The 27,067-nt window shown below is 43.3% G+C and overlaps 1 protein-coding gene across 5 annotated transcripts in view; it reads right to left on the reverse strand.

Moving 5' to 3' along the window:
• Positions 1-27,067, reverse strand: part of aggf1 (angiogenic factor with G patch and FHA domains 1) — a 100,934-nt gene that overhangs the window by 19,367 nt on the left and 54,500 nt on the right. For 4 of the 5 annotated variants that reach the window (XM_070879909.1, XM_070879924.1, XM_070879916.1 and 1 more), the window contains 4 exons: positions 18,509-18,851; positions 8,727-8,832; positions 1,958-2,009; positions 1,249-1,350 (listed from right to left, as the gene is read on the reverse strand). In XM_070879909.1, coding sequence (XP_070736010.1) covers positions 1,249-1,350; positions 1,958-2,009; positions 8,727-8,832; positions 18,509-18,851 — 603 coding nt within the window. The remainder of the gene's footprint in view (positions 1-1,248; positions 1,351-1,957; positions 2,010-8,726; positions 8,833-18,508; positions 18,852-27,067) is intronic. The other variant, XM_070879941.1, reaches the window with a different exon arrangement.

The following is a 27,067-nucleotide window of genomic DNA, read 5'->3' on the forward strand; positions in this document are numbered from 1 at the left end:
GAGGGAGAGAGAGAGAGAGAGAGAGAGAGAGAGAGAGAGAGAGAGAGAGAGACACACTGACAGGGAGAGAGAGAGAGAGAGAGAGAGAGAGAGACTGACAGGGAGGGGAGAGAGAGAGAGAGAGAGAGAGAGAGAGAGAGAGAGAGAGAAAAAGAGAGAGAGAGAGAGACACACACTGACAGGGAGACTGGGGGGGCCCTGTCCCAGCACACTGTTGGAGGGTTCCCGGTGCTGCAGTCGGTGAGTAGAAACTTAATTTTTTATTTATTGATTTTTTTATTATTTTTTATTTTAATTTTTTTTTGGATTGATTTATTGGTTGATTCATTCATTTATTTATCAGCTATTATTGATCATGGCTCTTTATTTGTAAAAGTGATGTGTTTCATGTTTGTAAAACCACCCCCCACCCCCCCATCTCTCGTTCCCTACGCCTGATTTCTAAGTGTAGGCAAGGTATTTCTGAGCGTACAAAAATCTACACTTACTCCATTCTAAGTTAGTTTGGAGTAAGTTTTTGCTGCCTAAACTTGCAAAACAGGCGTAAGTGGCCGGACATGCCCTCTTTTGAAAAAAAAAGTCTGTTCTAAAATGAAACTGTTCTAACTCACTAGAACTGGAGCAAACTAAATGCTGAGAATTGCAATTTCTAAGATATTCCATTCTAAACTAGTTGCTCCAAAAAAATAGGAGCAACTCAGGTTGAAACTTGACCCCTTAGAAACAGATCATTTTGTGCACAGTCCCCTGAAGTGACCTCAAAGTTCTGCTCATATAACAAAGCTAAATCCAGTTACTGTCATTATGGTCACTGGAGCAGCGATATATATAATGGGGAGTGTTCTTCTGAGGTTTGGGTGGGGGAGCGATTGAGGCACTTTGTTGGGAATTCTTCAGCCAACTGTGACAACTGATGCAGTAGTGTCCAAAATAGTAGTATTTGCTAGTATGGACAGCTCTCACCTTAACGAACAAAAAAAAACTTCATGAAATGTACAAGCAGAATGCATTTTGAGAGAGAGAATTTTTTTTTTTTTAAACTATCAATACAGCGATGCTCTGATAGCCGAAGAGCTGTGTCTCTCTGAACCCAAAGCAATATTATTGTATTGTACACAACGGCTTTCTGAGAATAAAACAAACGTCATCACAATTTCTCTTTGCGTGAAAAGCGATTATACTCCCACACCAGTGCTGAGAAAGGCCAGTAAAATATCTTACTATCTGATTACAGTAACATAACCTTACCATGAGGATCCTGTTCCCATTGACCACAGTCCCATTTTGGCTACCCTGGTCTACCAGCATGTACTCCTGCAGATCTTGGTCAAAATATACTTCAGCATGGAACTAAACAAGATGTAAATCAGGACATGAGAAAAAGAAAACAGAAGACCAAAATGTAGATATTCCAAAAATGTATTGAAGAACCACTTTTTGGTGGCATGGAATGGTAGGATGCAAAGCCACACCTGCAATTTCCAGCATTGTTGGGCTGCATCTCCCCATGCTGGTGAGAATATCAAATGGGGACGAACCATTTCCCCATACGGACACAAAACAAGAATTTAATGGTGAAATTCCCAAGCACCTTATATACCCTCACATCACCCAGATCAAGAGAACCATTTGTAGATGGCGTAGGGGCAAGAAATTAAGAGATCAGGAAATAAATACACTCCCATTTTGGGGCTTAAAAAAATTCACAATCTGCAACTGTTATATCACATGTAATAGATGGATGCTATTAAAGCTGCTAAGAGGCAGCCATTAATATCTCATGGAACAGGTAGTTCTGGAAATATTACATTTTACTACGGGGAACATTGCAACCTATTTGCTTTTTTAATAAAACTAGTTAGTTAAATCTGTCACAAGTCATTCATCTCTAATGACAATCTTTTTAATGCCATTCTTTTTTCTGCTTTTTACAGTTTAATGTGACCACATAACTAACCTTACTAACTCCAATTTCAGCTATTCGGATTGCATGGCCCATATCTTTCTCTCTGTTAAATAAAAAGAATCACACTTTTAACAAAATAAAACAAAATGCACAATACACAGTCTTTACTTTTGCCATCAGCGATTTGCAAAACTTAATCTCATATACCATATTATGTTATATCCGTTTCCATTTTCTGCAGTTTCATAAATATAGTTCAAAGATTATGATTTCATGCAAAGCTGACAAAAGCTTCTGAGGAAATAACACATTCCTGGCTTTCAAAAAAGCTGTAGATGTCACAGTGACACTCAGCTTCCAAGTCCTGTCCATAGTAGGATACTGCCTACTGAAAAAATGTAAATGTGTGATTCGGAAAGAGAATACCGTTTAAAAATTCCTGGAGAATCTTTAGCTATCCTTTGCTGTTTTATAACAGTGCAGAAAATACTAACGTACTATCAAGTCACTGACGCAATAATCTGCGTTTTCCATCTTTCTGTTTTTGAAATTGAAATTTTAGGGCCCAAGTTTCCACACGATAAAAAACGGACGCCCCTCCGAGCTGGGCGCCCGTTTTTCGCGCCACAAAGTGCGCCTAAAAAAACCCTCCGTATTCTCCACCTCCCTGCAGGTCCTCTGGCCCTCGGCGTGGCACAGCAGGAGCTGTAAGGGGCGGAGCTAGGACCCTGCGCCGAAAACAGTGCCGGGAGCTCTGCACATGCGCGCTACAGTGGGCACGCAAGTGCAGTAGCTCCAGGCGCCTGAAACTGTGTGGGAGGGGCCCGAAGCACGCAGCCCCTAGCCCTGGCCGAATGGCCTCACTGTGGCTGCATGAATAAGGCTCCTCCCACGGCCAGCTCCTGCTTCCTGCCGAGTCCCGCTCCTGCTTTCCCCCCCCCACCCCGACCGGACCCAACTCGACCCGCCTGTCGCTGTCGCTCCTGCTTCCGCCGCCCCCCCCCCCCCCGGACCGGACCCGTCTGCGTCTGCCGCTCCCATCCGACTCTACTCTCGCCCCCGGACTGGATCCGACCTGACCTCCCTGACCTCTCTCCCTCCGACTCTACTCTCGCCCCCGGACTGGATCCGACCTGACCTCCCTGACCTCTCTCCCTCTGACTCTACTCCTGCCCCCGGACTGGATCCGACCTGACCTCCCTGACCTCTCTCCCTCCGACTCTACTCTCGCCCCCGGACTGGATCCGACCTGACCTCCCTGACCTCTCTCCCTCCGACTCTACTCTCGCCCCTGGACTGGATCCGACCTGACCTCCCTGACCTCTCTCCCTCCGACTCTACTCTCGCCCCCGGACTGGATCCGACCTGACCTCCCTGACCTCTCTCCCTCCGACTCTACTCTCGCCCCTGGACTGGATCCGACCTGACCTCCCTGACCTCCCTGACCCCTCTCTCTCTCTCCCTCTCTCCCCGACCCAACCCAACGCCACCTACCTCTGGTGCTGGGGACGGGCCCTGCCCAAAATCTCGGGCCCGGCCCGTTCAGCCTTCGGTCCCGACGGCAAACTGCTTCCTAAAGGCCTGCCTGAAGAACTTTCACACAGGTAGGAACATGGTTTATTTAATCTTTTCTTTGCTTATAAATGTTTATTCAGGTTGGATTTATTTGTATAAGTATAACTAAGGATTTATTGTAGAATTTAATGAGTTCCCTTCCCCCCCCCCTCCCCCCCCACCTCGTTCTGGACGCCTAATTTGTAACCTGCGCCTGATTTTTTAATGTGTAGAACAGTTTTTTTCAGTTCTACAAAAATCTTCACTTGCTCCATTCTAAGTTAGTTTGGAGTACGTTTTCACTGTGGAAACTTTGAAATACGGCATCAGTGGCCGGACACGCTCCCTTTTGAAGAAAAAATTCTGTTCCAAAGTAGAACTGTTCTACCTGACTAGAACTGCAGAAAAAAAAATGTGGTGAATTGCGATTTCTAAGATAGTCCGTTCTCCACCAGTTGCTCCTAAAAATCAGGCGCAAATCATGTGGAAACTTGGGCCCTTAATTACTAAACATAAATTTGCTGAACTTATTAATGAAGAATGATAAATGAATCATCAATACTATTGTACAACATAAAATTAGGAGGTAGAATTATGCTTTCTAATACTGGCCAGAATAAAGTAGAGTTAAGTACAGTACTTGTTATTTATTGACTATTCTTGTACTCAGTGTAGGCAGTAACGCAGGGGTAAGGTAACTGCACTAGTCATGATGCAGGTATATTTACGAAACTTTGCAGGAAGAACCCAAAACTGTGCATCTGTACTGCTATTCACCTGTGCTCCTACTGGCCATACAACTAAATTATGGGAAGTCCCTAATCCTATTCTTTTTTGACAAAAAAAGACCAACTACTTGTACATGTAGGAAAAAAAAAGTGCCAGTTTGGCTACATCACACCATTCAAAAATCTCTGGACTCTTGCAAATACTTCAGATTGTTCAGTCAGTGCAAGAGTCACTTGATGTATTTGTGCCAATGGAGTCCAAAGAAGATGTGAAATAACATCCTGTCCTTTGGCTGGGAGAGGAACATTTAAGAATTATACAGTGCCTGCCTTCATCAGGGTACCCTGCAAGAACATAGTTATTGTACTATTGTTAATTATGGATCACCACAACACTTCCTTCCCTTACCACAATATAGGTGTCAAAATGGGGTACTTTGGTTCAACAATGTCAAAGATTCCAGACTTCCTTCGAGGCTGTGTACATTGTGTAAGGAGTCCATTTCACTGGTGTCATCCGATTAGGATCATTAAACATTAAGTTGTGTGTGTAAAAGTCTCAAATTGTTTAAACATATATAAGCCAAGCAGGGCCTCGAGGATCTGTCCCCTTGAGGAATGTATCATTGGTAAGCCCCACAGAAAGGACACAGGCAATATTATAAGTATGCCAGAGACTTGGTCAAAATGGTCACACCATTTTCCTGAAGGAAGGAAAGCTACTGAATTTTGTTCCTTTTACATCCTTACGCTGGGCATCCAAGCCACAAGTCCTCTTCCATTCATACTGCATTTAAGATCTGGTCCTGAATTTGCAATTCAATTGTCTTGATGGGAGCAGCAATAGGAAAACTAAGTAGACATAACAAGGCAAATAGATGCACAAAAATTGAAGAGCTCCAGATGTTCAGAAAAGACTGAGGGACAGAGAGATGGAGCTTTGTCTGTGGAGGGTCGACTACTTTCAAAGTATGAGGGTGAAAATAATGATCACAGGAAATCTGAAGTTCTTCCTTATTTATTCGTATTATACCAAAGTACTACAATAGCAGAGGTAGGGAACTTTGCAGACAGTAATGATGTGCTCTCAATCATGACATATATTTTAAGTGGTGGCTGAATCAGCTGTATTCGCAGTTCTGGAATAAAAACTAGTAGTTTCTTCCACCAGAGGTGTTGAAAACTGATACAAATAAAATTGTTGCCGATTACTATTTTACATGTCATTAAAAGAGTTACATAGAAACATAGAAAATAGGTGCAGGAGTAGGCCATTCGGCCCTTCGAGCCTGCACCACCATTCAATATCATGGCTGATCATTCACCTCAGTACCCCTTTCCTGCTTTCTCTCCATACCCCTTGATCCCTTTAGCCGTAAGGGCCAAATCTAACTCCCTCTTGAATATATCCAATGAACTGGCATCAACAACTCTCTGCGGTAGAGAATTTCACAGGTTAACAACTCTCTGAGTGAAGAAGTTTGTCCTCAGCTCAGTCCTAAATGGCTTATCCCTTATCCTTAGACTGTGACCCCTGGTTCTGGACTTCCCCAACATTGGGAACATTCTTCCTGCATCTAACCTGTCCCGCAAAGAATGACTAAGAAAGCAACTATATTTTTTTTTAAAATTTGACTTTCAAACATTGTACTAAATGTGCTAGCAAACAAAATAGAGAATTAATCCATTCCATTACTGATGCCGGGTTATCCCAACTTTTTTTTATGATTGATTGGTCTAGCAATTCATACTGGGGTAGATTAAGTAATTACAACCGTTCCATTCAGATGATACTTTGTTAGCTACTGGCCAAAGTTAAAATTAACCCTTAAATTACCAGTCGGTCTCCTCTCAGGCAATAGCTTCATTAACAGTTTGGGGCTTCTCCCACTCCACTGCTATAATGTGCATGTAAATAGGGTATCTACTGACATGGGAGATGGCTCAAGGAAATCCACCTCTTAATTCACTTAAAATCTTAATTTAACTCCGAGTTTCCCATTGTTCATGTTGGAACTGGCTTATATTTTAATTAAATGATTTGCACGATGGAACGAGATCGTTATTTGGACAAACACGACAGGGCCTGTTGATTCACTCAGAGGAAATGTATTAGCATGGATAGAGAATTGGCTGGCTAACAGAAAGCAGAGAGTCGGGATAAATGGGTCCTTTTCGGGTTGGAAATTGGTGGTTAGTGGTGTGCCACAGGGATCGGTGCTGGGACCACAACTGTTTACAATATACATAGATGACCTGGAAGAGGGGGCAGAGTGTAGTGTAACAAAATTTGCAGATAACACAAAGATTAGTGAGAAAGCGGGTTGTGTAGAGGACACAGAGAGGCTGCAAAGAGATTTAGATAGGTTAAGCGAATGGGCTAAGGTTTGGCAGATGGAATACAATGTCGGAAAATGTGAGGTCATCCACCTTGGGGTAAAAAACACAGTAAAAGGGATTATTTCAATGGGGAGAAATTACAACATGCTGCGGTGCAGAGGGACCTGGGGGTCCTGGTGCACGAATCCCAAAAAGTTAGTTTGCAGGTGCAGCAGGTAATCAGGAAGGCGAATGGAATGTTGGCCTTCATTGCGAGGGGGATGGAGTACAAAAGCAGGGAGGTCCTGCTGAACTGTACAGGGTATTGGTGAGGCCGCACCTGGAGTACTGCGTGCAGTTTTGGTCACCTTACTTAAGGAAGGATATACTAGCTTTGGAGGGAGTACAGAGACGATTCACGAGACTGATTCCAGAGATGAGGGGGTTACCTTATGATGATAGATTGAGTAGACTGGGTCTTTACTCGTTGGAGTTCAGAAGCATGAGGGGTGATCTTATAGAAACATTTAAAATAATGAAAGGGATAGACAAGATAGAGGCAGTGAGGTTGTTTCCACTGGTTGGGGAGACTAGAACTAGGGGGCACAGCCTCAAAATACGGGGGAGCCAATTTAAAACCGAGTTGAGAAGGAATTTCTTCTCCCAGAGGGTTGTGAATCTGTGGAATTCTCTGCCCAAGGAAGCAGTTGATGCTAGCTCGTTGAATGTATTCAAGTCACAGATAGATAGATTTTTAACCAATAAGGGAATTAAGGGTTATGGGGAGCGGGCGGGTAAGTGGAGCAGAGTCCACGGCCAGATCAGCCATGATCTTGTTGAATGGCGGAGCAGGCTCGAGGGGCTAGATGGCCTGCTCCTGTTCCCAATTCTTATGTTCTTGTTCTTATGTTCTTGTTCTTATGTTCTGTCAGCATTTTATATGTTTCTATGAGATCCCCCCTCATTCTTCTAAACTCCAGTGAATACAGGCCCAGTCGATCCAGTCTCTCCTCATATGTTAGTCCTGCCATCCCGGGAATCAGTCTGGTGAACCTTCGCTGCACTCCCTCAATAACAAGAATGTCCTTCCTCTGATTGGGAGACCAAAACTGAACACAATATTCCAGGTGAGGAGTCACCAAGGCCCTGTACAACTGCAGTAAGACCTCCCTGCTCCTATACTCAAATCCCCTAGCTATGAAGGCTAACATGCCATTTGCCACCTTCACCTACCTGCTGTACCTGTATGCCAACTTTCAATGACTGATGTACCATGACACCCAGGTTTCGTTGCACCTCCCCTTTTCCTAATCTGTCGCCATTCAGATAATATTGTCTTCCCGTTTTTGCCACCAAAGTGGATAACCTCACACTTATCCACATTATACTGCATCTGCCATGCATTTAGCCACTCACCTAACCTGTCCAAGTCACCCTGCAGCCTCTTAGCATCCTCCTCACAGCTCACACCGCCACCCAGCTTAGTGTCATCTGCAAACTTGGAGATATTACACTCAATTCCTTCATCTAAATCATTATATTTAAATAGCTGGGGTCCCAGCACTGAGTCCTGCGGCATCCCATTAGTCACTGCCTGCCATTCTGAAAAGGACCCGTTTATCCCGACACTCTGCTTCCTGTCTGCCAACCAGTTCTCTATCCACGTCAATACATTACCCCCAATACCATGTGCTTTCATTTTGCACACCAATCTCGTGTGGGACCTTGTCAAAAGCCTTTTGAAAGTCCAAATACACCACATCCACTGGTTCTCCCTTGTCCACTCTACCAGTTACATCCTCAAAAAATTCCAGAAACTTTGTCAAGCATGATTTCCCTTTCATAAATCCATGCTGACTTGGACCGATCCTGTCTACATGTGGCTGTATGTTGGAAACAACAGGCAGACCTACAGGAATTAGAATATTTGTGATACAACAGGGACCCATCAGGAACAACCTGTTCTGAAGAAAATACAATTTTTTTTAGGACATCAATATCTTAGCAAGTGCTGATAATTTGGATAAATCAAAGTGATCAACATTTGAAGAAAACAGCCAAAAATGTGTTTTTCTATTTTGTCACAAGATAGCAGAACAGGATAATAATTAAACTCCTCCCCCCAAAAGTTGCAGAAACCACACGGCACAGTTAACTGGAATCTGTAACAGTACAAATACTATAATTGGTACCAGGATCTATAATAGTCTGTCCTATACCTTCCAATGGTAGCTGACCTCACTGCAGTGATGATGAAGAGTGTGCCAGGTTCCAGGACTGGTGATCGCACCACCATCACACGGATACATGGGGGCCATGGCTGATCTATAGATTAGAAAGCAATATAGAAAAAGGACAGAAATTATTTGAAAAATACACTTAATTGTATGCAGAGGACAATCAACATTAATACCTTCATGTTTATAAGCTTTATAAAAGTACACACATATTTTAATTTTAGATCATTAAATTAGCTTGTCACACTAATCATAGGATGGTCCTGCATATTCAGCAAGACAAGGTTGGTGTACATTCACCGAAAACAAAACACAGGGAGGAGAGAATGTGAAAGTGGCCGAAGAACCCGGCAAGGCCAGGGAAGCGGAGGTTTTGCCGAACTTAACGGCAGGACCGCTAACATTTTAAAAAAATTTTTTTACACTGTTTCCCACCTGGCAGCTGAGCAAATGGACAGCCTGGTCAGTGAGAGGGCGGGACCACTAGCTGCAGAAGGCCACAGCCAGGGACTGTTGGAGATATGATCCTCGACAATCGGGAGGTTGGAGGCGCTGCAATTGAGGGCGGGAATAGGCTTGCAATCAGGTGGGCTGGAGGGAGCTGTGGGAGAGACTGGTGATCAGGGCTGGGGGAGGCCAGAGACTTCCTTGAGGGGCGGGGGGGGGGGGGGGGGGGTGAAGAGAGAAGCATTCCTGCTCCTCCAGGCCCACAAGCAGTGCTAAAGCGGCACTTATCTTGTAGGGATCAAGGGGTTATGGAGAGAAAGCAGGAAAGGGGTATTGAGGTGAATGATCAGCCATGATCTTATTGAATGGTGGTGCAGGCTCGAAGGGCCGAATGGCCTACTCTTGCACCTATTTTCTATGTTTCTATGAAATACATTTCCCCGTTTAGTGAGAGCTGTTGTAACTTGTGGTGGGCCTCCTTTATTATCCTCCATAATAGCAGCAGTTTCACCCTGTTTGGAGACATTTGGGCACGCTGCAGTATTTGTCATTTATTGAGAGAATCAGGTGGAAATATTTGGGTTATTGCAGCTATTGTAAATATGGCCTGGAGTTAGACTCGTTCCCCAACAGCAAACTCTAGAGCAACGAAGAAGAAAAAATGAGCAAACCAGTTCATCTCTACTGAGACTTTATAACCTTGCAAGATAGATCTGCTTATCAACAGATGTCTCATCATGTGATTTTGATAAATTGTTGCTGAAATCACAATGGTCAGCATATAGCAAAGATATGCACCAGTAGATCGAGGCTTTAGCAGTAATATAGACACGTTAAACCCAGGCCCCGTCTGCTCTCAGGTGGATGTAAGCGATCTCATGGCACTATTTTGAAGAGCAGAGGAGTTCTACATTACAACAGCGACTACATCTCAAAAGTACTTAATTGTCTGTAAAGCTCTTTGGGTCGTTCTTAGGTCATGAACGGCACTATATAAATGCAAGGCTTTCACTCAAAGGTTTCCAACTTGAACGATCACAAACCAATCAACATTGGAATTTAAAAAAATTAATTCACAGGATGTGGGCGTCGTGGGCAAGGCCAGCATTTATTGCCTATAAAACTGTGGTGATGAGCCACCTTCTTGAACCACTGAAATCCGTGCGGTGAAGGTACTCCCATAGTCCTGCTAGGTAGGGAATTCCAGGATTTTGACCCAATGACGATGAAGGAACAGCAATATATTTCCAAGACAGGATGGTGTGTGACTTGGAGGGGAACTTGGAGGTGGTGGTGCTCCTATGCACCTGCTGGTCTCGTCCTTCAAGGTGGTAGAGGTCGTGGGTTTGGGAGATGCTGCCGAGGAATTTAAAAACACGGACGCACTACCACTGTGAAAGAGATTTTTTTGCGTATGCTTCATGAAGTTCTCGTATACAATTTCTAAAATGTTAGGAAAAGCCCTTACAACGGTTGATAGTCTATCCCAAGCTCCAGTATCAGAAGTGACTAAAAGCTGAGTTTCCTTGAAGGTCTGGATGCTTTTGTGAACCCTGCTGTCCAGAACTTACCATGAGCTGAATATTATCCGTAAGAAATGAAGATACAAATAAAGATTGATGAAGTATGCAGTCTGATTCCAATTGTGGATTACTGCATGGAAGGCTGCCCAGAAAAGAATGAACTAGACTGTGAAAAGAGAAGTGTCACTATAAGATGGATTGGTCTAGAAATAGAGCATCTAGTGATTGCTACATCAACATGACCCAGATGCTAGCAGAAGTGCACACTGCACATTGAAGCATTGGGAAATGTTGAGAAAATATTTGAAAAGCCAGTGACTTGCCTTGAATACAACTCAAATTTGTTCAGAACTGTGAAATCCTATGAGGAAAGTATAAATCTGGTTGAGCTCATACCATCTGCTTTGCCTGGAACAAAGCTGGGAATGATCTACTCAAATGGAAAGGTACCATATCCTTTCATTATAGAATACTTCTTGCATTTCATAAATGAGCACAGCTGACTCTCCGCAATGTCTTGTGGCATGGTGTGAGGGTTGCTGAATCTAGTTGGACCTATTCCTGGAGATTTCATCACGTGACCTCCAACTGCTCCGCCCAGTCAAACAGCCTTTTTGAAAATGTTCAAAGAAAATAAGAGACACTTTTTAAAAAAATGGCCCAATGATTTTTCTCCTGGGTTACTCAGAGTAGTGTCCAGGAGATTAACCTTTAATTCCTGGAAACTCCAGGTCAATTCTGGAGGGTTGACAACTCTTAACTGCAGATCATCTGAAATCAATATTTGTGCATTATACAAGCCCCTCCATAAACCTCTCCGCCTCTCTAACTCTCTTATCTCCTTTAAGATGCTCATTAAAACCAACCTCTTTATCTGCCATTATTTCTTCTTGTATGTCTGTGTCAAATTGTGTTTTTTTTAACGCTCCTGTAAAGCATCTTAGGACGTTTTATTACACTATACAAATACAAGTTGTTGTTGGAATACCAGATGACAATTTTCTGCTCTGCATTTTGTTAATATTTCCAAAGCAATGTTGATTTGCTCATGTGGGGCCTAAATTTGGCCCACCCGTTTTTTCGGCGGACTCACAGGCTGAAAACGGCGCCAAAGAGATCTCCCTGGATTCTAGCCGCTCTGTTGACTCTCCCAGTGCTTGGTGCGGCGTGGCCAGTAGATTGGGGGGGGGGGGGGGGGGGGCGGAGCTAGGGCCCTGTGCATAAGAGAGTGCTGGCAGCGCTGCGCATGCACATTGGAGCGTTCGCGCATGCGCAGTAGCGAAGAACGCTGGCAATCGCCCATTTTTAAAGGGAAAGAAAGCCGATTGATTTTTGGTGCCAGAAGGAGTGCTGTGGAATAAATCAGCTGCTGGAATCAGTGAGTACTCTAGTGTTGCTGCTCAATTTCCAGAAGGAGTGCTGCATGTGTGAAAATCATTGCTGCATGCAAAATAAGGACTGTTTGTTTTGAAAAATCAGTGTCAATTCAATACAGCAATGCAACAACGTGCACCAAGAACGAAGAATTTCTTGCATGACAAAGTGGAGATACTAGTTAATGTCATTGAGAATAGATGGCAGGAACTGGATACCAGCAACAGAGGTTGCACAAAAGTGCTACCCAAAGAAATGATGAAACACTGGAACCAAGTTGCAGAAGATTACTGCGCAGTGAACACCCAGAGATCTGGAAGCCAGTGTAAAAAGAAATGGCAGGACCTTGGTCAAATAGTTAATGTAAGTAATATTTTCAGTTATTCAATGCAATTGCAATTGTAAATGTGACCAGCTGTATATATCCCACCCAGTAGAAAGACACCCTCTCTAAAAAGTTGCATTTTCATCTTTGCAGAAGAAATTGGCCCACAACGAAAGGGAAAGAACTCGAACAGGAGGCGGCTCGCCAAATCTGCACCAACTGACACCCTTGGAAGAGAGGGTCGCTGCTTTGATAAGTCGTACCTGGAGAAAAACAATCAGTACTGCACAAGCTGGGCCCACATGCGAGGGAGAGGGGATCTCATAGAAACTTATAAATTTTGACGGGACTGGACAGGTTAGATGCAGGTTGTTGGGGAAGTCCAGAACCAGGGGTCACAGTCTAAAGATAAGGGGCAAGCCATATAGGACTGAGATGAGAGAAACTTTTTCACCGAGTTGTGAACCTGTGGAATTCTCTGCCACAGAAAGTTGTTGAGTCCAGTTCGTTGGATATATTCAAAAAGGGAGTGAGATGTGGCCCTTATGGCTGAAGGGATCAGGGGATATGGAGAGAAGGCAGGAGAGGGGTATTGAGGTTGCATGATCAGCCATGATCATATTGAATGGCGGTGCAGGCTTGAAGGGCCGAATGGCCTGCACCTATTTTCTATGTCCTGAAAATTCACATGCTGCCTGGCCTGCCACGTGTGAGCCTCCTCATGCCACCCATCCTGCCCCCTCCTGTGTGCTGCTAACCATGTGACTGTTCTGCTATATTTTGCAGAACCCGATGCCAATGCTGAAGATCCAGACGCATACGAGCCTAACCCTGCAGACCAACTTGGGGGGGGGGGACGGGGCAGAGAGATGTATGAAGAGGACAATGTTGAAATGAATATGGATGAGGCCACGTTAATGGACTTCGCGTTGCCAAACCCTTCCATGAATTCTGGTGCAACATTTTTTGGTTTCAGCCCAATCACGTATAGTGGTTTAAGTTTGGATGTGACATTCCATGGTTTCCCAAGTTCTGAGGTTGCGGGTCCCAGTGCTGGTGGGATACAGTATGGAACACCCAGGGCCCCACCGTCCGAGGATGCGGGTCCCACTTGGATGCCGCGAGGGACATCCAAGGCCCCACTGTCCGAGCCTGTGGCTCCCACTGGAATGCTGCGAGGGTGAGGGCAAGGAGAAATCGACCATGCTCTCCTGAGGTGCAGAATGCATCAGATGTGGTTCAGATGGTGGCATTGGGTGCGGAGAGCAATGACCTTACCTGATCACTCGTGCACACCATCAGTGGGATGGGTGTTGAGGTAACGGGACTGTTGGGAGAAATAATAATTGTCGCACGGGAAATGGGAACGATTTCCGGGAACATCAGTGAGGGAATAGTGTCCATGAGGGAGGGAATGTCAGAGGCAGCGGAAACGACAGCACAGGCCATGAGGGAGGGAATGTCAGAGGTAGCGGTAGCACAGGCCATCAGGGAGGGCATGTGTGAGGTAGCTGCTGCAATAAGGGAATACACCCAGGCCACGCACCATTGACAGAATCAAATGCCACTCCCACTGCAGTCCCCGCACCAGCCTCTGAAGAGACCCAAGCCGGGCCTTCCACATTAACACCTGTCCGGCCCCACACCCCCCCCACCCCATGAAGAGGTGCACATTCACCGAGATGTGGATGGGAGATGGGTGCAGCCTTTCTTTGCTGCTGTTGTTGTTGTTACTGTTGTAATTGTTTTCAAGTTGAAAGTTTTTTGTAAGTTATGTAACTTTACAAGTTTATAAGTGATCTTAGAGTCATATTAAAGTAAAGTTTGAGATGAGAATTATTTTATTACACTAAAGTGAAGTACATTGTAAACTTTTGAGTGAAATATTTTACATTAAAACTGAATCATGTTCCATTAACACAACACAACATTTAGGAACTGCAAAAAATAAACATGTCCATGTGGAATAGTTGTCGCTGAGCCCTCAGGCATCAGTAAAGTGTTCACGGATGAGCTGCTGGCGCAAGGCTCGAACAATTGTTAAAGGAGCACAATGGCCCGCCCTCCTCCAACGTCGTGCTCCAGCCTCAGGCACTTGCATCGTTTCCTAATCGTCATCATCCTCCTCCACCACCTTCATTTTCCAAATCATTATCAGCCACTCTCACTGCAGGTGGGTCGTCTTCTTCCATTACCAGCTGCTGCTGCCTCATGATGGCTAAATTATGCAGCGTTCGGCACACAACAGTGAACTGACCGATAATCTCAGGGGGATATTGCAAGTATCCTCCGGAATGGTCCAGGCATCGGAAACACTGTTTCAAGATGCCAATAGTCCTCTCTATGATGCTGCGTGTCGTAATGTGCGACATGTTGTATTAATGATCAGCTTCCGTCTCAGTTACGCGTAGGGGCGTCATGAGCCAGGTGGCCAGGCCGTACCCTTTGTCTCCCAGTAACCAACTCTGCCCTACTGGGTGCTGCCAGGGTATCTTGCATCGACTGACATGATGTGATGCATGTTGTCACACACGAGCTGCACATTAATGGAGTGGACGCCTTTTCTATTCCTGAACTGTTCGGCATCCTCCACAGGTGCTCGCATGACAATGTGGGTACAATCAATGTAGCCCTGTACCTTTGGGAAGCCAGCAATCCTCGAGAACCCCACAGCCTGTCATGGATTGCTTGGGCGGTCATTGTGAACTTGAGGTCATTCCTCCGCGCACACAGTGCAGCCGTGACCTGGCGAATGGAGACATGTATTCCATGTTGAGAGATGGTGCACGCAACTCCAGTTGTAGCTTGAAACGATCCCGAGGCAGAGAAGGCAGGTGCAGCTGTAAACTTCACTTCAACAGACAAGGCAGTCCACCTGCCGCTTCTCGGTTGCAAGTCTGGTCTCAGCAACTCTCAGATCTCACGGACAACTTCTCTGCGGAAACGCAGCCTTCTGACACAATCTGCCTCACTCAGGTCCAGGTATGAATGCCTGACTCGAAATTGCTGAGGTGGGTAAGGCCTCCTGCCCAGCAGACTACGAGCTCTAATGTTCCTGATGTGATGAGCTCAAATCAATTGTCTCCTACATAGCACAATAATGCCGAACGCTCACAAATGGCGTGGCGTTGATATTGCTGCACCCATACTTAAAGTAAAAGTTAAACTTTCAAAGGTCAAAGGTGAAAAATGGCTGCAAAGCAGGCAGCATAGCAGTTCTCCCTCCCCCCTCCCCCCCCCCCCCCCAGGTATAAATATGGGCCACACTCAAAAGGTCTTTTGTTCTCTCCCCATCCCCCCTTCAGTCATGTGACTTCTCTCCCCCCCCGGCCACACCACACACACACCCAGCCTGATGCAGTCTGTGTCTTCTGCAGCCAGCCAGCCTGCCTGTGTCTTCTGCAAGCCTAGCCCAACCTGCCTGTGTCTTCTACACAATAACATAAGAGCAGGAGTAGGCCATAAGGCCCCTCGAGCCTGCTCCGCCATTCAATAAGATCATGGCTGATCTGATCATGGACTCAGCTCCACTTCCCTGCCCACTCCCCATAACCCCTTATCGTTTAAGAAACTGTCTGTTTCTGTTAAATTTATTTAATGTTCCAGCTTCCACAGCTCTCGGAGGCAGCAAATTCCACAGATTCACAACCCTCTGAGAAGAAATTTCTCCTCATCTCAGTTTTAAATGGGAGGCTCCTTATTCTAAGATCATGCCCTCTAGTTCTTGTCTCCCCCACCAGTGGAAACATCCTCTCTGCATCCACCTTGTCAAGCCCCCCATAATCTTATACGTTTCTATAAGATCACTTCTTATTCTTCTGAATTCCAATGAGGAGAGGCCCAACCTACTCAACCTTTCCTCATAAGTCAACCCCCTCATCCCCAGGATCAAGCTAGTGAACCTTCTCTGAACTGCCTCCACAGCAAGTATATCCTTTCGTAAATATGGAAACCAAAACTGCACGCAGTATTCCAGGTGTGGCCTCATCAATAGCTGTAACAAGACTTCCCTGCTTTTATACTCCATTGGCCTTCCTCATCACTTGCTGTAGCTGCATACTATCCTTGTGTTTCATGCACAAGTACCCCCAGGTCCCGCTGTACTGCAGCACTTCGCAATCTTTCTCCATTTAAATAATAACTTGCTCTTTGATTTTTTTTCGACCAAAGTACATGACCTCACACTTTCCAACATTATACTCCATCTGCCAAATTCTTGCCCACTCACTTAGCCTGTCTATGTCCCCCTGCAGCCTCTTTATATCCTCCCCACACATTGCCCTTCCTCCCATTTTTGAATCATCAGCAAACTTGGCTACGTTACACTCAGTCCCCTCTTCCAAGTTGTTAATGTAGATTGTAAATAGTTGGGGTCCCAGCACTGATCTCTGCGGCACCCCACTAGTTACTGATTGCCAACCAGAGAATGAACCATTTATCCCAACTCTCTGGCTGAGAAACAGAAAACAATCTTCTATCCATGCTAATATATCACTCCCAACCCTGTGAACTTTTATCCAGCCCAGCAAGCCTGCCTGTGTCTTCTGTGAGTATGTGGTCAGTTCCCTATGCTCTCCCGCCCGGTTGTCCCGCCCGCACCCATCCTCGGCCGAGTGGCCTCTCGCACCGGCTGGCCCACTGACTTTCCGGGCCGAGTTAGGAAGGTAGGACTTAAGTTTTATTTTTTTATTTCTTGATGGTTTTATGCTTCTTGAATGTTGTTGTGCTTTCTTTAGTGCTTTGCAAGGTCCTACTCACTTCCCTTCCCATCCCTATCTCTGGCTACCTGTGCTGATTTCTTAACTCTCCGCAAGGGTTTTCTATGTGGCCACATACGCTGGCCTAAGTTAGTTTGGAGCAACTATTGGCTGTCCAAAGTGGCTTAAATGGCCAATATGGGCGTAGGTGGCTGGTAACGCCCCCTTTTGAAAAAAAACCCAAAAAAATCCTAACTCACTTACACTGGCGCAAATTGAATGTGCAAAATGGGGATTTTTAAGATACTCCAGAAAAATTAAATTGCTCCAAAAAAAAGAGCAACTCCTGGACAATTTTGGGCCAATGATAAGTAACAGGAAGGTAGAGATAGCATTGCAAACTATAAAGAACCGGCTCAGAAAGTTGAACATACCATACCTGTCACACTGGCAAACAGATGCAGCCCTGCAGAACGGTTAATGGGTATTCGGTTAAGAATACTCTACCAGCAAATCTCAACCCTACATGGCCATGCCAAGCAAGTTTCAGAGAAAGGGAGAAAGCATGAAAGACATGTCAAATTGGAGACTTCAATTCATGACACAGGCCAAGGGAACTACCAAGACACAACAATGAACATCAAATTTGGTCAGCAGGCACAAGAACATCGATATACAAGACGGCCACACTTCAATCATTTGTTGTCGAGACACACAACGGTTCAGTGAAACAAAATAAGCATCCTTTTGTGCCTGTGACAGAATCAACAGACTGTTGGAGGCCAAAGTCCTTGGAAAAAGACTGAGGTAACTGAGATCACCAAAATGCAGCCACCCAAAGTGCATGAGGTTAGAGGTATCTACACCTTGTTCTGAGAGACTGCCTGAACAACCTATAAGGCTAGATCATTTGTAAGCACAAAGGGAGATAATTTGCAGACTTATCTATACATAGATTCAGTGAACATGCAAGGACGTGGGCAAAGTGCCAACTACAATGGTTATTAATTTAATATTCTGAATTTTGGAACACTTTAAATTAAAAAACACAAGTTTGTTTAATTATTGTTTCAGATAAAGAAAGGCAGATGGAGCATTATTTAAATTACAGGACAATCCAAGTAAGTTATGCTAATTTAGCAGGCCCGGGGCATGTGGGGGCAGGGTTGCCTCCTCCAGACAGGAGACAGTTGGAACAGACATGTATGGAGCTACATCTGCCAAATGGGTGGAATAACAGTAATGAAAAAGTGTATTTTTAAATACAATGTGATTTAAAGAACCCACACCATCACAGTATCCATTTATATCTCTTTAATTGTGTGACTTTTGCACCTGATTTTATAGAAATCCAAATGGTATTACTTAATACACTATATACAGAAAACTGCCACTTACCACCTTCTTTCTCACTATCATCTTCATCTTCATCTTCATCTGACTCTTCTTCCGTCTCTTCATCTGCACAACTATCTTCTTTGTCGGAGTCTGTAATTTCTCCTTCCTCTGGTTCACTTCCAAATCCAGCCTCTTCCTTCTCCTCCAATTTCACTTCATCATCCTCTTCATTTTGGTTACTCTTGTCCACATTCGGACTAAGTTCACTGGATGACCCCTGACCAATATCCTCCACTTTTGTTTTCTTTCTTTTTTTTGCTGGCTCTTCTGACGATACCTCGCTCTCTTCTGGGTCCAAGGATCTGCAATTACTTGAAGATTTCGATATTTCAGCTTCAGTATCCTTAGAGGAAATAATACAAATATCAAATTTCAAGAACCTGTCTTGAAAGTGTTTTATGGTGTTTGTCAATGACAAATGGAACCTCAAAACTTTCAAATATCATTGATCCTTGCATATTTTGTGCAGCAGAGAGAATTTCAGGAAAGCAATGTAAAGTGTTTTATATAAAAAGACAGCCTTTCATTTATATAGCACCTTTCACGACCACCGGACATTCCAAAGCAAATGAAGTACTTTCTGAAGTGTAGGCACCGTTGTAATGTAGGAAATAGGGCAGCCAATTTGCACACAGCAAACTCCCACAAACAGCAATGTGATAATGACCAGATAGTCTGTTTTAGTGAAGTTGATTGAGGGATAAATTTTGGCCAAGACACCGAACATAGCTCGCTGCTCTTCTTCAAAATAATGCCATGGATATTTTACGTCCACTTAAACCAGGGCCTTGCTTAAATGTCTCATCTGAATCACAGCACCCCGGACAGCGCAGCACTCCCTCAGTACTGCACTGGAGTGCCAGCCTAGATTTTTGTGCTCAAGTCTCTGGAGTAGGACTTGAAGCTGAGGTAGATTGGGAAACTACATTAAAAGGTATGATCGTAGACAAGCAACAGTTAGCATTTAAAGAATTAATACATAATTTACAACGAACATTCCTTTAAGGCACAAAACCCCCACAGGAAAAGTGGTCCAACATGGCTAACGAGAAGTTAGATAGTATTAGATCAAAGAGGCTTATAATATTGCCAAAAAGAACAGTAAGACTGAGGATTGGGAGGATCTTAGAATTCAGCAAAGGAAGATCAATAAATTGATAAAGAAAGGGAAAATAGAATACGAGAGTAAACTAGCGAGAGACATAAAAATAGACAGTAAAAGCTTCTATAGGTATGTAAAAAGGAAAAGATTAGCGAAAGAAAATGTGGGTCCCTTAAAGGCTGAGACAGGAGAAATTATAATATGGAATAAGAAAATAGCAGAGAAACACAAAAAAAACTTCAGAAATAGTGGAGAACCAAGGGTCAAGCAAGAATGAGGAACTGAAAAAAATTAGTATTAGTAAAAAAAATTGTACTGGAAAAATTAATAGGACTGAAAGCCGATAAATCCCTGGGACCTAATGGCCTACATCTTAGGGTTTTGAAAGAGGTGGCTATAGAGATAGTGGGTGCATTAGATGTCATCTTTCAAAATTCCAGAGATTCTACAACGGTTCCCACAGATTTGAAGGTCGCTAATGTAACCCCGCTATTTAAGAAAGAAGAGAGAAAACGGGCATGACAATGAGTTAGCCTGACATTAGTCATAGGGAAAATGCTAGAATCTATTATTAAGGATGTGGTAACAGGGCACTTAGAAAAGAATAGGATTGGGCAGAGTCAACATGGATTGAAGAAAGGGAAATCATGTTTGACAAATCTGTTCGATTTTTGAGGTTGTAACTAACAAATAGATAAGGGGGGACCAGTGGATGTGGTGTATTTGGATTTTCAAAAGGCTTTCAATAAGGTGTCACACAAGAGGTTATTAAACAAAATTAGGGCTCATGGAATTGGGAATATACTAGCATGGACTGAGGATTGGTTAACGGACAGAAAACAGAGAGTAGAAATAAACAGGTCATTTTCGGGTTGGTAGGCTGTACCTAGTAGTGTCGCACGGATCGGTGCTTAGGCACCAGCTATTCACAATCTATATCAATGGTTTGGATGAGGGGACCAAATGTAATATATCCAAGTTTGCTAATGATACAAAGCTAGGTGGGAATATAAGTTGAGAGAAGGATACAAAGAGGCTTCAAGCGATATAGACAGGTTAAATGAATGGGCAAGAACATAGCAAATGGAATATAATGCGAAGAAATGTGAAGTTATCAACTTTGGGAGGAAAAATAGAAAAGCAGAGTATTTTTTAAAATGGTGATTGAGAAATGTTGGTGTTCAGAGGGACCTAGGTATCCTTGTACACGAATCACTGAATGTTAACATGCAGGTACAGCAAGCAATTACGAAAGTAAATGGTATGTTGGCCTTTATTACAAGAGGATTTGAGTACAAAAGTAAAGACGTATTACTGCAATTATATAGGGCCCTGATGAGACCGCACCTGGAGTATTGTGTACAGTTTTGGTCTCATTACCTTAGGAAGGATATACTTGTCATAGAAGGAGTGCAACGAAGGTTCACCAGACTGATTCCTGGGAAGTGGGGATTGTCCTATGAGGAGAGATAGAGTCGACTAGGCCTATATTCTCTAGAGTTTAGAAGAATGAGAGGTGATCTCATTGGAACATACTAAATTCTTACAGGGCTTGACAGGGTAGATGCAGGGAGGATGTTTCCTCTGGCTGGGGGTCACAGTCTCAAAATAAAGGGTCGGCCATTTGGGACTGAGATGAGGAGAAATTTCTTCACTCAGAGCTTGGTGAATCTTTGGAATTTTCTACCCAAGAGGGCTGTGGAGGCTCAATCTTTGAGTATATTCAAGACAAAGGTGGATAGATGTTTGAATATTAAGGGAATCAAGGGATATGGGGACAGTGCAGGAAAGTAGAGTAGAGGTAGATGATCAGCCATGATTTTATTGAATGGCAGAGCAGGCTTGAGGGGCTGAATAGCCTACTCCTGCTTCTAATTCTTATGTTCTTCTGACTCAGAGACAAGGGTGTTACCAACTGAGCTACAGCTGACATATTGTAAAATGTAAAGAAAGTCTCATATGCAGTAGTCCAGCATATCAACTGCTGCGATTTGGATTAAGGAACATATGTGATAAGATTCTATTAATAAAGAATGATACACACTAGTAATATCAAAACAATTGCAAACCACATGATTGACAGTGAAATACAGAACACAAGAAAATTTAATCAGAATAAAATCACTGAAGAAAAAACAGATTAGTGATGCTCAAAGAGCTTTCCTGCTAATTTTTGGATTAACTAGTTTCTTTACAAAAAAATATGATTAGTAACAGGTATGGCTGATGCCTTATTGGCTCTGGGGCAGCACGAGCCAGTCCATGCAGTCCGGTGCGATATGTGTGCGCACTAGGTCCATGCAGCAGAGCAAGTGTCCAGTCATCTTGGGTAATCCTTGCCACTGGACCAAGACCGTGTGGTGACTGGTGTGCAACGGCCATCACACGTTAAAAAAATCCACGCCTGGCATCTTCCACCCTTCAGGATGTAGTTCAGGACCTGGAATATTAGGTCCTTCATTGGAACACCTGTGAACTCATCCTTTTTTGGGCGTGGAAGCAAGTCATCCTCGATCCGAGAGACTGCCTATGATGATGATGATGATTAGTCATAAAGCTTGGACTGTAACTTCATGGGTTATTTATGCTGCATCAGCAAATTAACTCTCATTATATGACCCTATCCATATGCTTGACTATTTATAGAACTATTGTAAAGAACAGTGAGCTTTTATTTTGTATGTGGAAGGAAAAGTAGATGGTTAAATATCAGGATGCAGTGAATTAATGAAACTAAGCCAAGAAAATAATGTAGTATTCATTTTCCATTAATATACAAACAATAATGCACAAATATGTCCTGATGAAGTGTTAACCTATCTTTATTTATGTCGCTGCCTGCCTGTGTATTTCCAGCATTCTCGGTTTATATGCCCAGTTGTTCTGTCTAGATCTCACTTTCATTCTGATTTATTTAAAATTAAAAATCAATCTAATTTGTAATACGGATCTGTTTCGGCTATTAGTGCAGTTGGAGGGGTCAGGGGTTGACCACGAGAGCATTACTGTTAGCCCCAGTTTATGATACAATGGCAATAAAAGCCACTGATACAAATTGACTGAGAACTGAAAAAAAATTAAATGAATAATTTGAGCAGATTTTTGTTTAAATTATGACTTCATCTGACCTGTTTAAATCTTGGCAACCTAATGATATCCAATTTTAATCAAGAGTAGCAACTTCTTAATAACAGTATATAACATAAGATGGATCAGAACCCATGAGGCAAAGAATAAAGGTTGATGTGAGAATGAAAGGATGCAGAGGAAGGTCTGGCCTGACTCGAATAAATGCTTGCCCCCTTGTTAATATAATTCGTCCCGTTCCTTCAGTGATGAATAGGTACCATAATGTAAATTATTTAACAGACAATATCTAACAGAACTAAAGCAAAATACTGCAGATGCTGGAAATCTGAAATAAAACAGAAAAGGCTAGAAACACTCAGCAGGTCTTAATCACTCTGCGTTGTTTGAGCTCAGTGTGGTTTCTTCCTTTGCGGCTTCTCTTCTGTAAAAGACCTGTTGTCAAATAAATATTGCTAACTTCTTTCCCCACAACTGAAACTCCATTGTGCAAGTTAACATTCACTTAGATTCTCCTCCTCCGTAAAGTGAGATCTGAACAAATACTAATTTTTAAGGCCCATTGAGCTTCATATAGTCCTTCATAAAAAATAACTCAGCGAGAGCTCCAAACTTTAATAATTCTGTATCTTTGCCACAAAAAATCTTCATTTGATGAGGTCGTGTTATTTTCATGAATGAATTAGATAAAGGGTAGCAAACAGTCAATAATCAATGGAACAATAATGCACAGGGAGGCCTGCGCCTTAAAGTTAGCATTAGATACTGCAAGACATGCCTGTTGATTAAGTATTGTAATATTATGGGTTCTATATATTTGGGTCATGTTCAACATAATTATTAGTTTAGTCTCATCATTCCCCACTATAGGACAGATGTTTGCAGCAGAAATCTATTTGTTTTTGTCATTAATCTACCTGTTGCTGATTCTGACCATCCCAAAGAAATCTTCAATTTAGCCATTGATTGTGTAATTTGCAGCACCTGGGGACAGGAGGAACAGAATCTAATGAACAGTTGGACATTAAAAAAAATCAACTGTCTTGGCAGCGCTTTAAATGTACTAATGCTCTTTGCCACAGAACAGCGACAACACGGGTCCTAGTCCAGCTAAATTGAAAAAGATTGAAGGGATAAGTCACAGGTCTGGGCAGGTCCTGACATTTCCTGGTCCCTGGCAACATGAGCATTGGTGATGGCCTGGAAGGAGGTTGGGGACATGTCCTTATCTGCAAAGATGCCATACCAGCCAAACTAAAAAAATGGGATATTATAGAAAAAAGTAGAAATGCACTCAAAAATAAGCCCATTAAAACCTGAAAAGGTTGAATGGTCATTGCCTTTCAAATTTCTGTTTAATATTGATGATTTTATGTAGCATGCATATAAATCATGTACATAAACCATTGTCTGCTCTTTTACCCACTATGACTAATGGCAAAATATTGTCCCATCAAAGTGGCATCTCAAGACTGATGTGTGACGACTGAAATATAGTTTTACAAGTTCCTGCTGGCCATAAGGTTGTAAAGTTCAAATAATCATTCTGCAAAATGGAACTGTAACTTTGTTCAAATTGAGGTATAAAGGGTGATTATACTTGGTGGTGATGGTTGATTATGCAACAGGAGATACTGCTGTTGTTCACCTGGAATATAAGTGTTCTCACTTGGAATATAACACTATTGTATTCTGCACTATATCCTCAGGTCTGGAAATAGCAATACGAGTTGTCGTTTGACACATCTGCATGGAGGTTGGAAAAGCCAGCAGAGAATGTTGCACAATAGGCAGCTTTAATGAATCATGATGATTGAAGAAAATAGAGTACACATTGTGCCATTTGGTAGGGTGTGGGCTATATAGATGCTCAATCCTTAAAACTTGCTCTAGACTGGAGAGGGGACAGACAGAGACTGTCTGATGCACACATATCCTTGGGTGTTTCAGATCACTGTTTTTGTTTCTATACGCAAAGGAAATGGATCTACTGGGAAGGAAAACTACCAAGGAATCTTGTATGATATCATTGGCTTTAAACTAGTTTTTCAGATTGTTACAGCAGACTTGCAGCACAATCAGAAAGGAACAGGCTGGCTTTCTCTTGCATTGGGAATGTGTAAACATAGAAAATAGGTGCAGGAGTAGGCCATTCGGCCCTTCACCGCCATTCAGAGAGTTCATGGCTGAACATGAAACTTCAGTACCCCATTCCTGCTTTTTCGCCATACCCCTTGATCCCACGAGTAGTAAGGACTACATCTAACTCCTTTTTGAATATATTTAGTGAATTGGCCTCAACAACTTTCTATGGTAGAGAATTTCACAGGTTCACCACTCTCTGGGTGAAGAAGTTTCTCCTCATCTCGGCCCTAAATGGCTTACCCCTTATCCTTAGACTGTGAGCCCTGGCTCTGGACTTCCCCAACATTGGGAACATTCTTCCTGCATCTAACCTGTCTAAACCCGTCAGAATTTTAAACATTTCTATGAGATCCCCTCTCATTCTTCTGAACTCCAGTGAATATAAGCCCAGTTGATCCAGTCTTTCTTGATAGGTCAGTCCCACCATCCCGGGAATCAGTCTGGTGAACCTTCGCTGCACTCCCTCAATAGCAAGAATGTCCTTCCTCAAGTTAGGAGACCAAAACTGTACACAATACTCCAGGTGTAGCCTCACCAAGGCCCTGTACAACTGTAGTAACACCTCCCTGCCCCTGTACTCAAATCCCCTCGCTATGAAGGCCAATATGCCATTTGCTTTCTTAACCGCCTGCTGTACCTGCATGCCAACCTTCAATGACTGATGTACCATGACACCCAGGTCTCGTTGCACCTCCCCTTTTCCTAATCTGTCACCATTCAGATAATAGTCTGTCTCTCTGTTTTTACCACCAAAGTGGATAACATTTATCCACATTATACTTCATCTGCCATGCATTTGCCCACTCTCCTAACCTATCCAAGTCACTCTGCAGCCTCATAGCATCCTCCTCGCAGCTCACACTGCCACCCAACTTAGTGTCATCTGCAAATTTGGAGATACTACATTTAATCCCCTCGTCTAAATCATTAATGTACAATGTAAACAGCTGGGGCCCCAGCACAGAACCTTGCGGTACCCCACTAATCACTGCCTGCCATTCTGAAAAGTACCCATTTACTCCTACTCTTTGCTTCCTGTCTGCCAACCAGTTCTCAATCCACGTCAGCACACTACCCCCAATCCGATGTGCTTTAACTTTGCACATTAATCTCTTGTGTGGGACCTTGTCGAAAGCCTTCTGAAAGTCCAAATACACCACATCAACTGGTTCTCCCTTGTCCACTCTACTGGAAACATCTTCAAAAAATTCCAGAAGATTTGTCAAGCATGATTTCCCTTTCACAAATCCATGTTGACTTGGACCCATCATGTCACCTCTTTCCAAATGAGCTGCTATGACATCCTTAATAATTGATTCTATAATTTTACCCACTACCGATGTCAGGCTGACCGGTCTGTAATTCCCTGTTTTCTCTCTCCCTTTATTAAAAAGTGGGGTTACATTGGATCAGTTCCTATGGAGTGGAGGGTAGCCAGAGTCTATGGAATGTTGGAAAATGACTGTCAATGCATCCGCTATTTCCAAGGCCACCTCCTTAAGTACTCTGGGATGCAGACCATCAGACCCTGGGGATTTATCGGCCTTCAATCCCATCAATTTCCCCAACACAATTTCCCGACTAATAAGGATTTCCCTCAGTTTCTCCTGCTTACTAGACCCTCTGACCTCTTTTATATCCGGAAAGTTGTTTGTGTCCTCCTTAGGGAATATCGAACCAAAGTACTTGTTCAATTGGTCTGCCATTTCCCAGTTATGACTTCCCCTGATTCTGACTGCAGGGGACCTACGTTTGTCTTTACGAACCTTTTTCTCTTTACATACCTCTCGAAGCTTTTGCAGTCCATTTTAATATTCCCTGCAAGTTTCCTCTCGTACTCTATTTTCCCTGCCCTAATCAAACCCTTTGTCCTCCTCTGCTGAGTTCTAAATTTCTCCCAGTCCCCGGGTTCACTGCTATTTCTGGCCAATTTGTATGCCACTTCCTTGGCTTTAATACTATCCCTGATTTCCCTTGATAGCCACAGTTGAGCCACCTTCCCTTTATCCCCTTATCGTTTAAGAAACTGTTTATTTCTGTCTTAAATTTATTCAATGTCCCAGCTTCCACAATTCTGAGGCAGCGAATTCTACAGATTTACAACGCTCAGAGAAGAAATTTCTCATCTGTTTTAAATGGGCGGCCCCTTATTCTAAGATTATGCCCTCTAGTTCTAGTCTCCCCTATCAGTGGAAATATCCTTTCTGCATCCACCTTGTCAAGCC

This window comes from Pristiophorus japonicus, chromosome 1 (genome assembly GCF_044704955.1).
Source record: "Pristiophorus japonicus isolate sPriJap1 chromosome 1, sPriJap1.hap1, whole genome shotgun sequence".
NCBI lineage: Eukaryota > Metazoa > Chordata > Chondrichthyes > Pristiophoridae > Pristiophorus > Pristiophorus japonicus.